Raw genomic sequence first — 13,380 nt, 5'->3', positions numbered from 1 at the left:
AATTGTCTTTAGGTATTGGAACTCATTTCAAAATTAGAAATAGTGGTTTATGATACTACTAAATTTTGTTAACAGAAGTAACAAATTAATCAAATAATATTCCTTATGGAGAGACATGTAATAAATGAAAAAGCCAAATTAAACATTGTTCAAGCTGGGCATGATATGATGTTTTACACCTCTTATAATGCATAATCACGTTTGAATTATAATAAAGTAAGGCTCACGATGGGCCTAAACTCATTTCTACCCGTGACACCTGATACTTTCCTCAGCGCTGATCGGGACCGTCCAATCACAGTCGTTTGCCATCAGTAGTTGCCCCTCCCCCAGGCTCTAAAACGGAAGCAGATTTCGCCTCCTGATGTCACTTCCACCCGCGCCATTAGCCGCTGCTTCCTTTGTTCAGAGAGTAGATAAGCTTCAGCACGCGCTTGCACCACCAGCTCTGACTTCGCCTGATTTCGTCGCGAAAACCGTGATCAACATGGATGCTAATAACAAGAGGAAGAGCAGCAGCGGGGACAGTAAATATCTGCCGGAGTTACTGGCGGAGAAAGACAGTCTGGACTCCTCGTTCACGCACGCGATGAAACTCCTCAGTGCAGGTCAGTGCGTCTCTATTCACCATTAAACCAATCACGCAGAACTTCTCTAAAATGTTTAATATTGAGCTCGAGATGTTTGAATGGTGGTTAGTTCATCTATACTCGCCGGAGAGAGTTTCACGTGCGTCGGGGAAATGCGTGTGTGTAGGCCCGAGGCGCGGATTTGCTCCGGTAGGCCGCGTCGTGTTTTTCAACGCAATGCTGTATGGGGAGGATTTAGTTTTGTTTTGTTTTTTGCGTTATGTTGAGTTTAATGTCGGGTATGTGGGAAATGACTATTTCTGTCGACCTACACGTTTAGCTCCTGATAGGTTTTTCTCATACAACATTATTGAGATTAAATTCGCCAGTTTATTGCACTTAGTAACTAATTGCGTTTTTATCTAGCAGACAATGACTCTTTTTTTTGTTTAATCCTGTTTCACATTGAGAATTAAGTCTCATTTGTACCACGTTGAAATCCATGTATTCATGATTCGGCCACCAGGGGTTTCATCAAAGAGAACCGATTCTGATTAAAAGGTTAAACAGGAGAAATATTAAAAATGTGCTTGCAACATAAGTTCAGTGCATTTAGGCCAATTGTAGAGTTCAATTTAGTTGAATATGTAGTTTTCATTCAATGTATCAAATTGAGGCAGCATCACGTGCTTTCCCTTTGTGAAGGAGCCATCCCATAATTCCTCTGTGTAAGGAACCCCAAGATTGCAGACAAAGAGATGTGGATTGTGTATTTTTTTTCTTTTATACAATAGTACATTATTTTAATCTCTATTGTTGTGTATATCTGAGTGAAACTGCTTCTCGAACAGAAATGCAAGGCAGGACTTTTGTTATTGGGGAATTGATTGAATCGTTCTCGTTTGCGATGGCTGTGATCACGTGATCGACCGGTTTTCCCGCCCTCGCGGGGATTTATGCACCTTTAGGAAAGATGGCTGGATCTCTCCTCCTATTTTTGACTCTAATCTATTTGTTGAACAAATGTCTTTTCAGTAGCATAAATCTTAATCTCTTATTCTCAGATTTCTCTACCGGCTTGTGTAAGTTTTTGGAATAAGTTGAGAGATATAGAATGGGAATTTCTGGCTTAAACAATTTATCTAAAAGTTTCTGAAGTCTATTAAATTATAGGTGATTGCTAACCAGTAAATTATAAACTTGCTCAATTTAATAGTATTAAGTGTGAATTTTATTTTTTATTTTCAAGATTTTGATATAAGATTCATGGATTTCTAAAGATTCTATTGCATGCAGGACTCTTATGTTGTAATAGGTTAGTATAAGCTTTGAGAGAATGTAAGGTGACCCTTTTTTATTAAACTTTCATGTAACCCCTATTTTTTTGGTATAATTCTTTCTTGCAAATCAAACTAGAATTTGCATAAAAATGTTCGTGTAATTTGTTTGCAACATGTTGGATACCACATAAAATTCTAGGTTTGGTTCTTTCACACAGGAAACAGGTTATGGTTTCATTCGAGAAAGCAGAATCCAGATTTGAGGGCCTGCATTTGACGTTTATTTAAATCCGTTAACCACAAGGATCAAAGGGCATACAAATCAACATCAGTCTTTATCATTCAATTAAATTAGATTTTCCATTATCACAAACCATTATGATTTGGTCCGTCCTGACAGAAACTGGCACCACGTGACAACACTGTGCAGCTTCAGCAGTGACTGATGGCGTAAAACTGGGGTTCTCAACTCTGCCCTCAACATCCTCTTTCAGCTTCAGAGTTCAGCTTCAGCTCTGAGCATCTGCCTGTAACTTACTAGTAATCCTGAAGACCTTGATTAGCTTGTTCAGGTGTTTGATTATGTTGGAGCAAAACTCTGCAGGAAAGTGAATCTTGAGGGCCAGAGTTGAGGAGTTTCTGCTTTGTTTTTTTTAACAAGCAAACTTCTAGTACTTTTGAAAAACCATGCTCTAGTCCTGAGCTCTGTGGGAAGAAAATGAAAGTTATGTTTTTTTTTGTTTTTTTTTTCACTTTCTATTACAATAACTGCAGCCAGCTAGTAATTACACATTTAAATCAAAGTGCATAAAACAAAGTAACAGTTCTCAATCTATTTCTATTTGAAGTTGTTTTTTAGAATGTTTGCAACTTCTAGGATTGATGTGGCAATTCAAAATTGGACCATTTGTGACTGGATCACAAACCAAGTCACATGTCGCACGGGTATATTTGTTTCAATAGCCAACAATACATTATGGGTCAAAATTATCGATTTTCTTTTATGCCAAAAATATTAGGATGTTAAGTAAAGATCATGTTCCATGAAGATATTTTACCATCAATATATAAAACATTTATTTTTGTGAGTGAATGCAGCACAATCGTGAACATAAATGGACAACTCTAAAGGCGAGGATTTTTCTCAATGTTTGCTTTTTTTGCACTATCAGATTCCAGATTTTCAAATAGTTGTGTATCTGCCAAATATTATCCTATCCTAACAAACCATACATCAATGGAACGTGTATTTATTCAGCTTTCAGATGTATAAATCTCCTTTATGAAAATTTACCCATGTGACTGTGACAAGGGTCACATTTCTTCATTTTGCTGTGAGCTGATTGTCTTTTCTTTTGCAGAGATTGAGAGGGTTCAGAAGGGTGAGCCTAAAAAAGAGTCCGAGACATACCTGGATCTGTTCACTGCCAAGAATGTGAGGGTGAAAGAGCGAGTGCTCATTCCCGTCAAGCAGTATCCTCGGGTAAGTCATGCGCTGTCAGTTCTCTACAATGCAAGAACATGTTGTTGAATGTTAGACTAATATTTTCTCATTTCTCCTGTCAGTTTAATTTCGTGGGAAAGATTCTGGGGCCGCAGGGCAGCACCATTAAACGTCTACAGGAAGACACCGGGGCAAAGATCTCAGTGCTTGGCAAAGGATCCATGAGGGATAAGAACAAGGTAATGAACTGGTCTTTGACCTGCTAATGAGTTTACTATTAAATGACCCGGTTACTAAATCTTAAATTGTGAAACCTTCAGGAAGAGGAGCTGAGGAAGGGTGGTGATCCGAAGTATGCACACTTGGCCATGGAGCTGCACGTGCACATCGAGGTTTTTGCTCCCATTCCTGATTGTTACCTGCGTATGGCGCATGCTATGGATGAGGTCAAGAAGTTCCTTATGCCTGTAAGTGTGAATGCAAGCCAAATGATACTTTTACATCTGAATTTTCCCCCCTTTTTTTTAATTTATCATAATCTGTGCATGAGCCGTCACTGGAAGCTGTATTGGCCGATATAGATCACTAAAATAAATACTACATGATTAATGGAGGTCTTCAAATAGACCTACTGGCGTTTAGCGATTTAATGAGGCATTTTAAGGATAAATTAAGAGATGGGAGCGTTTATTGGCAAGCTATGTGCAACATTCCATTCCCTCTCTTAAAAAATTTAGGAACGGCTTGGGGCTTGAATATAGCATTCCTGTGGGGGAAAAGAGGTCTATCAAATTAAAACCACTGCATAGTTCTTCACTGTAAATTAAATTTAGATTAATCCTAAGTCTACTAAAGAGCAGTGAGTGATTTGGTCTTTTATTTATGAACATTGAAACAGACGGCAGCAAGTTTATTGGACTGCTGTCACTTTAAGAACTACTGCACGGCTCAAATATACGGTTACACATGAAACTTATTTCCCAACTGTTTGTTCACTTCAGACATAACTGATTTAAGTAAATGCTCACCAAGCCGGCATTTGGACGTTTTGTTGTTTTTGAACCCAACGTATACTTTGCTTCTCCATGTTCCACTCCACCCGGTAGTGCACGCACAGAAAGCCACTCGGAGAATAGTGTTTTCGTTGTGGATCAATGCTTTGTTTTTAACTTTTAAGCACACCCTGCAGTTTAGCAACAGTATACTGTATTTACCGTAATCACTGAGTTTAGCTGATTTGGTGGTTAAGTTTAGGCTTTAAGCATTGCCGTTTAAATCTGTTTTTTCTCCTCACAATCTCACAATCCTTTTCTCTTGTGTCAGGTGGATGGTCTTGATGAGATGCATCCGGATGCTTTCATGGATCCAGGGTTTTTGAATGGCTCCCAGGATATGTCTGGCCACGGCAGAGGTCTCGGCCCTCCTGGCAGAGGTCGTGGTGGCCCACCACCCCCTAGGTGAGAACCAACAGATATGTAGCTAACAGGCTATATTTGATATGGAGTTATTGCTCTGAACAATCATAAGTGTTTGGAGTGTATATGTAATACATTTTCTCGCAGGGGTCGCGGTATGCCCCCTCGTGGAGCACCACGTGGAGGAGCTCCAAGAGGAGGTCCAGGGCGCGGAGCTGCATCACGAGGTGCCCCCGTGGGACGGGGTGGTCCCCCACCCTCCACAGCAACCAGAGGAGGAGGTGCCTCTCGATCAAGACCACCAACCCAGACTCAGAGGATGACACCAGCATCTGCTCTCTCCCACCAACAGCACTCGGCCAAACCTGAAGCTTACGGGGAATATGTGAGTATATCCACGACACCAGCAATTGCTCCTGTTTTATATTCGCTGCCATTGAAAAGTTTGGAGCCAGTATGTAGTTATTGGAATATATATATATAGATATGCGTGTCTTGTAATATAATGCATCCTTGCTGAAAGTTATTGTTAAATATTTGTGCAAACCATATTTTCAACATTAAGTCTTTAAGCATCAAATAAGCATTTTTAGAATGATTTCTGAAGGATCATGTGACACTGAAGACTGGAGTAATGATGCTGAAAATTCAGCTTTACCAACATGGGAACAAATAACATTTGAAATTGTATGTTCAAATAGAATAGTTGTTTTAATACCAGTTTGAATGCATTTCGTTCATTTGATGACACATACTTCAGTCACAACTAACCATTCTGTTGGATCGAGCCAGTAATTTGTAACTTAAAGGCTTCGCAAGTCTTTATAAATGTGTTTGACATCTCCATTGTCTCCTATGCTTTCTCAGGCCTATGAAGAACAATATCCAGAGGCTGCCTATGAAGGATATGAGAGCTACTACAGTCAACCTGCACCACAGCCGTAAGTGCCTTTTCATCTTTAGATTTGAAAATTCTTCCTTTGATTTCCAAAAAGTTTCATTTAGTTTCAAGTTAAAATGTTTCCGAGAAAGTCGAATTGACTCAATGTAATCCTGTAACTTTCTGGCTGGCCGAAGTCCAAGTCCTGCCATGATTTAAGATTAAGACTCCGTTTAATAACAGCTTTTAATTAATAGCTTCCTTTTTTCCTTCCACAGAGACACAGAGTATTATGACTACGGTCACGGTGAGGCACAGGAGACTTACGAGTCTTACAGTAAGACATGTTCTCGATTGTGCAGTGCATAGAATATGGTTGTTGTACAACAGCTCTTATGTTAGATGTTTAGCATGCTTAAACTACAACAGCAAAGTGCCTAATGCAAGGAAAAGTACATATGATGCACTTATCCTTGAGTGAATATCCATGTTTAATGTGCATTTGTGTGTTTAGCAGAAGATGACTGGGAAAGCGCCGCTTGGGGTGGCGCTGGTGGAAAAGCACCGACTCCCCGCCAGGGCAAATCATTTCGGGAACACCCGTATGGCAGATACTGAGAGCTTTCCGTCACTGCAGTTGTTTGGGCATCCGCCTCCCCTTCGTAACTTCTTGTAACCACCTAAAGTAATTCTAGTTGTTTTTGTATCCTGTTTTGGTTAACACTCCCTTTTTAATATGAATCTACTCTTTACGTAGGACGATGACCATTTATAAGTTCAACATGACACGTTTTAGATTTGCGATTATATGCTGTGCTTATATTCTTTGCATTTTGTTTTACTTGTTTTTGTTATTTTATTTTTCTTTTAATGGTTAACTGTTTCTTCTCTGAAAAATTGATACCTGAATGCTAGATAATTAGCTGACGTCCATGTGTAAAGTGACTTGCTAAAAAAAGAGAAAATTGCCTGTTAATATCACTAAGATTTATTACAAACGCGCTTTTGTAAGGCATAACAAAAAAATTGAGGGATGCTCAAAAAAAACCAGTTCCTGTACAAACCAACATGTTACTTAGTTTTCAAAGAACAGATTCCATTTGGTTTGAGGCTATTTATTGTTTGAAAGTCTCGTGAAAAATTTTCAAAATTCGCATCATCTGATTCCTTTTGTTAAATGAGCAAAACAAATATCGCAAAGGTTCAAGTTTACTTCTAGACAGGTAAAAGTACAGCCCTCTCAAACCTTTGTACGTACAAGATCCAAATATTAGACTTGTTTTTTGGTGTTTTTAGTTTTTCAGTTTCCGAAATATTAGCAACCTTGTGTGCATTGCCTAACTAGGGAACTAAATATGTCCAAAATGTGTCCCTATCAGTTTGTCAATAAAGCATAGTTTTCTTTTACAGCCTTCAAAACGTTTGTTTTTGACTTATTAAAGTTGTAATAGTCATCCTATATAAAACTGTCAACTGTTGCAAACTGTCAAAATTCTGCATGCATTTTATAACATCACAATATTTAGATAGAAAACTTTGTTTTGATGTTCAAAATATATTGTGTATAAACCGTTGATAAATAGCCTGCAATTAGCGTGGAGTTATTTGTATCAAGTAGATCGTGAAAAAGCTGCACCTTATGTCTTGTACAGGAACAATTGACATTAGAATAACATTAAAGACAAATATTTCCAAAATCTGTTACCTTGGTCCTCCAACAAGCTAATCTGAGTTGTTTTTGTATTTCTGAATAATTTAAAGGGGTCATATCTTTTAAATCAGTTTATGCTTTTGATGGTCGTTGTACTATGAAAAAATTCAGAGCTCAAAACTTTCAAGTAAATGAATTCAGTCGAGCCACGACGCTAGTCTATTCGGTAAGACTACTGGGACAAACTACGATGAAGTGTCTGCCTGTTTTTGGTGCAAAAACAAGTGGATTGATGTGACCTCTTTAACAATAGTCAACCTATTCAACATTAACCAATGATTTATACACAATAAGGAAATCCTGGCATTTTAATGTGTTTATACCTGTTTTTAAAAGCGATAACCCTGTTGCAACCTCGCATCAGTCACTAAATCCCTCTGATGTCACAGACTCTACATGTTTGTCTTCTATTGAAAAGGATCTTGAGGTAAGACCTGCAGAGTCACCTCTAAAAGCACAGATAGATTCCCCTTTTTAAAAGGTAAAGTATACATGCACAAAACAATTTAGATGTTTGGTGCTCATATGGTAACTTTGCGTGCAAAACAACAAAAAAGCAAAAGAAACGGCATGAGATGTATTGTCCAACCAGATCACTCAACACAAAGGCTTTCGTAGCCCAGGGTCAAAGTTTTGACCGTGAAGATGATTTCAAATGTTCAGTCTTACCTGACTTTCGCCGGCTTAAACGACAAAATTGGGAAAGATGGCGTAAAGTGTAATGCAAGCTTCAAAAAGGTAATATCAACCCTAAACTTCTCTCTTAGCACAACTGTTCATTCACTCATTTGTACACAATCATTGCAAATTCAAATTGCGTTGTTTACAAATTCAAAAGTCAGTATTCCTAAACCTGGATCATAACACATCATAAAACATTCAACTTTCTCAAAACAAGCTTAGTGTTATTTTATATGCAACTCTTGTTTTAAAAACAAATAGATTCTAGTTTTGTCAAAATTACACTGTTATTAAAAGTTTTCTTGTAGCTGTACAAAATAGACAAAAAAATGTCCTCAAATTTTACAAGCATTAGATATTTGTGTAGCGCTGGACTTGTCTCTTTGTGAAATTGTTGTTTTGTGAGGTCTTGTGTACTAACTCTTCTCTTGTGTTGCTCAGTGACTGATGGCGAGAGCTTCTCTCCAGACTGGGTCTACTAGGCAGCTGCTACAGGTGAAATGTGTAAATATTTAATGAGTTATCAGCAAATACAAGAGATAATTGTGCACACGAGAATTTATAAAACCACTTTAGTTGGATCTGGTGGCTCCACTTTATATTAGGTCTTTAACTACGATGTACTATTAATCATTTGATAGTGCACTTGTGTGCCTGTTTTTACACCTATATTTTAAACACACCTGCATCTAATTACATCTGTAACTAATTTCTGTGTTTCAGAGTTTTAGTTTTATTTTGAATTGGCTATTTTAAAAAAAAAACTAACTTTATATGTGACCCTGGATCACAAAACCAGTCACGATTCGCACGGGTATATTTGTGGCAATAGCCAACCATACATTGTATGGGTCAAAATTATAGATTTTTCTTTTATGCCAAAAATCATTAGGATATTAAGATCATGTTCCATGAAGATATTTAGTAAATTTCATACCGTAAATATATAAAACATTTATTTTTGTGAGTGCAGCACAATCGCCAACATAAATGGACAACTTTAAACATTGAGAATCACCTTTAGTTTTTTTTTTTGCACCCTCAGATTCCAGATTTTCATATTGTCCTATCCTAACAAACCACACATCAGTGGAAAGCTTATTTATTCAGATGATGAATAAATCTCAATTTAAAAACATTGACCCATGTGACTGGTTTTGTGGTCTAATATAAAATATTAATTTGAGTGCTTAAACTAAATGGCAATATTAAAAATAAAAATATTATTTCCAGTTTATTTTAGTGCTTCTTGTATTTCAGTTTATTGCTAAAGTAATTTAATTTCAGTTTTTCAACTAATATACATCTTATTTTCAATTAGCAAATGGTTTTAAGGGGCGTTTACATGACAATTTTTTGCATACAGACAAGAACATTGTCGATCTGCAGAGGACAAACTTGTCTGTTAGTACATTGTGTAAACGTACCTTTCGTTAACAATAACCCTGCTGTAAATGCATCTATATTTACACTGTTGACCATTCACTTACAACTTAAACCGAACCATACCACCAAACCTGTCCCTAACCTTACCCGCATCCCACCTCACTAGCAGAAAAAGTTTTGCAATACAACATGTACTAAGTACATTGTACCTAACCATATTTTAATTTATTTTGCCATAAGAACATGGTAATGGATCCTAATATAAAGTGGGACTGATTTGTGATTGAACTTGTACATAAATGCATTCATTGGCATAAACGAATGGATTCTTCATGGGTTTTGAACCTCAATTTCCATAAATAAGGTCTTTTGAGATTTGTCACCTTTGATCTTGGTACTGAGATTTAAAAAAAAAAAAAAAAAAAAAAAACTTTTTTTTTGTTAATGAATCCTGACAAACATTCTACCCTTTTATTTTAGTCTTAGTTTGAGTCTGACAAGGACATTTCTATAGAATGCTACTTTCTAGGTTTTTTTGGTCCAAATTTGTTTTGAACTGCAGCTGCATATCTAAAGCTTGACGTTACATCCAGTTTCCTATTCCATAGCAAGTTCTTTCATGTTTTCTTTTGACTGGAATTCTCATGGGAAAAGTTCAAATTCATTGGACCAAAAATAATTGGTTCTCTAAAAGTAGATTCATTTCTGTGGGACTTGTGTATTGTATTATGAATGTGTTTTTAGTATGGTACTTGTAGCACCAAAGTTCACCTTATTTTCTATGTAGCTAATTGGCATGCATGTCAGTACAGATCCTTGATCTTTAAGTGGGGAAATACAAAGTCTGCAAGACATTTTAAAGGTTTTGTTCCAGTGTGACTCACTTTGTGTACAACCTGTTTCTTTGTTTGTTGCAGGCTTTCGGTGCCATTTTGTACTGAAGAGGAAATTTACTGTACTTTTTTATACAATCTTGTGTAATGTTTAGTGAACGAGTCATTTTTAATGTATTTTAAGTTGTCTTACTCTTTTTATACATGCATTTTTTTGGATCCTAATAAAAAATGATTTTATACGGTTTTATTGAAGTTGTGAAATTTTAACTTGTCTTCAGAATGAGGAAGAAAATGTTTGTCTTGCTAAAGTTAATTGAATGTCTCCCAGTTGTCACTTACATATCAGCAAGTTTGTTTATTTTAAAAATTAAAGCTAAAACTGTTAGTCTAATGTATTTGATTTAAATTATTTGACGGAGTTGGTTAAATGTTTAAGGGGATTCATTTGGGGAATACAAGCCATTAGAAAATTGGTTACCCACTGTTGTGGTGAACTCACTGCTTTTTCCTGGTCGTTTTAGTGTGACCACTTATTGCTGCAATTGACCAATCAAAATTACAACAGTAGATGTTGCTGTGTAGCTGCCAAGGTATTATTGGTCGTTACTAGGGTGTTGCGGATGTGCTATTGACTCGGGTGAATAATTAAATGCCTTGGGAGGAATTCAGTAGGCTATTAAAGGTAGGGTAGGCAATTTTGGAAAGACTAGCTTTGAAAGCATAAGATCCACCCTCCCTTAAGAGCATCTCCAAAGCCACACCTCAAAGCGCATGAACATGTACAGCAAGGAGCAAACGGGTGTTAAATCACTGTTAATTAACAAGCGTACTCTGTGTGTTGGCATGGTGGCCACTACAAATAAAAAACTGCTTTACCTAATGCAGCAAAATCCTGTGGACCATGGTTGGTTCCAGAATCAAATCACAGCGGGTGTTTCTGAAATTACTGAGGCTATTTTTGTCTCGTCCTTTGCTATGATTATCAGTCAATCATCACAATTTTTAGAGTGAATCGCACATTTATATGCAGATCGTTTTCAATCTGGAATAGATGTTTTCGACCTCGTTACCTGATTTTCTAATTGAGTGGGAGATTCCTGGAAAAACACAGATCGCCTGCATATTTGTAAGTGGACTCTAGTGGAAAAAAGTGGACTTTATTGTATTTGAAATGTATTCCCTTTTTTAATAGTACATTGCAAATATACTAACAAAAATTGTACTCTTTAAATGTATTAAAAGTATATTAGCGACATGTTTTTACCTATTTTCACAATACCACTTTTAACACACTTTAAAATAATTGTACTCAAGTATATTTTAGAAAAATATGCTTGCAGTCAAAGTTGAGTTTTTAGTGTTTATTTGCACTTTATTAAATATATTTTAACACTGCTGAAAATGATCATTTGTAATCCAGCAAGCAGCAGCCGTCATTCCACCGTCTCTAGGTTAAAGGTATAGCGGAGGATTTTCCTGAATTTTAGAAAAGAACCGCCCTCTCCACTTTTTGAAAAAATGCACATGCGCAACACTCTACCTGCTCCTGAGAGGGAACGCCTATTAGACGTGTGCACGAGAGCATGCACGAGTTAATCATAGCTTACATTAACTTTTACTAGCAGTGATTTTAAATGGATTTCTCCAAATAGCATGCCAAACTTTACCTGTCGAGAAACTTCGCGACTGAGGCATCAGTGGGAAGCCCAACCTGTGTTTTGAGCGCACGCCATCGTGTGAATCGTGTGCACGTACGACGGCCTTACGTGAACCTTTAATTATAGATCCGAAATAGTCTGGCTATGAGTAACCCACTTCTAGCCAAAATAACCTTGATTACATGTCTTTTTTGCCAAAATAACTTGCGAGATGTATGATATTCCATCATGAAAGCAAAGTCAACAGTAATTACAAGGTGTTTGGTTTCAAGTTTGAATGTCTATTCTTGGGCTATGGTTAGACATCTATTAATTTTTCACAGAAATTTAGCCTTGTTGTAGCCTAGGCGTCAGGGCTGTGTTTTTGGACGTCTTTTAAATACAAAATTGCTGGCTGGGAACAATGCATTGAAAGAATACTTTCAAAATACATTATAGTAGGCTATACAATAGTATTTTGTACAAAGTATAACTAAGTTTTATTTGTCTAATAATGTACATTTGTTATTGAAGACAAAGTATGTAATTTGTAGTATTTGGAATAAGCCAAAGATATTAATGAGCCTATACTTTTTACTCAAATATATCACCACAATAGCCTTGTGGGTCTCTCTCTCTCTCTCTCTCTCTCTCTCTCTCTCTCTCTCTCTCTCTCTCTCTCTAGCAACTGTACTATCCTAATAAAATACCAAAAATTATAATTTTTTTTAAAATAAAAATATATATAAATACACTTATGGTATATTGCTTCTATGTTTCGAAGACACTCGTAAAGAATTTGTAGTACACTTTAATATCACAGTGATATTAAAGTGTAGGCTACTACAAATTCATTACGAGTGTGAAAACTCCTCACGTTTCGGCGAAATTCGCCGTTTTAAAACCAAAATGGGTCACCTACGTGATTTGTGCAGATCCGATGAGAAAATATTTATGGGGGGGGGGTCGTGGTCGAGGTCGAGGCCAGCATTTACCCGCTATAAAGTTACCATAAACTTGGCAGCTTTAAAAAACAATCATCATTCCTAATGCCGAAACATGACAGCCAATACGAGTCAGAGTAACGTTAGGGCAGAAATGTTTTCGAAGTCTTTTACACCGCGAGTCTGACAACTGGACACACTGCCGAACAAAGAACCGCACGTCGGAAAGCAATCCTGAGGTAAGTTAGCTTACAATGTTAACTGTCCTGTCAGATAGGCTACAGTACAGACAGCGATGTTGCCAATGTCATTATTTTTAATGTCAATTATTTTAATGCGCCATGAGCTCTGAGCGAGCAGGAACGAGTAACGAGTTGTCGTCGAAAAAGATGGATAACGCAAAAAAGCTGTCGGGGGCTAAAAATAGAAAAAGAAAGAGGGGAAATGAGATGGCATGTCAACTGATGCGACAGCAGCTAAATAAGTGGATGGTGAAAGGCATTTGTTGCATTTCAGTGCATTTGTTTTACAATATATGGCTATTACTATCATGGGATTAATATTATAACTATTATTGTAGTAGTAATGTAGACAGAC

At 37.0% G+C, this 13,380-nt stretch overlaps 1 protein-coding gene across 8 annotated transcripts; it reads left to right on the top strand.

The window, feature by feature from the left end:
- The first annotated feature begins 352 nt into the window (after positions 1-352).
- Positions 353-10,591, top strand: khdrbs1a (KH domain containing, RNA binding, signal transduction associated 1a). Of its 8 annotated transcripts, none has more exons than XR_013819541.1 (11): positions 353-608; positions 3,211-3,332; positions 3,416-3,532; positions 3,614-3,760; positions 4,617-4,750; positions 4,856-5,093; positions 5,576-5,649; positions 5,867-5,895; positions 6,106-6,273; positions 8,422-8,475; positions 10,284-10,591. XR_013819541.1 is itself a non-coding variant. In XM_079855444.1 (9 exons), exons 1-9 carry the CDS (start codon positions 365-367, stop codon positions 6,204-6,206), a joined length of 1,206 nt encoding a protein of 401 aa, XP_079711570.1. In that variant the 5' UTR covers positions 353-364; the 3' UTR covers positions 6,207-7,575. The 8 variants fall into 8 exon arrangements, 4 of the variants coding, with proteins under 4 accessions (XP_079711570.1, XP_079711569.1, XP_079711568.1 ...); XR_013819542.1 differs by having other exon boundaries at positions 6,103-6,273; XR_013819543.1 differs by having other exon boundaries at positions 5,867-5,925.
- The last annotated feature ends 2,789 nt before the right edge of the window (positions 10,592-13,380 follow it).

The sequence above is a fragment of the Squalius cephalus genome (assembly GCF_949319135.1).
Source record: "Squalius cephalus genome assembly, chromosome: 21".
NCBI lineage: Eukaryota > Metazoa > Chordata > Actinopteri > Cypriniformes > Leuciscidae > Squalius > Squalius cephalus.
The sequence above is the reverse complement of the archived record's forward strand: the minus strand, read 5'-3'. Positions and strand labels throughout refer to the sequence as shown.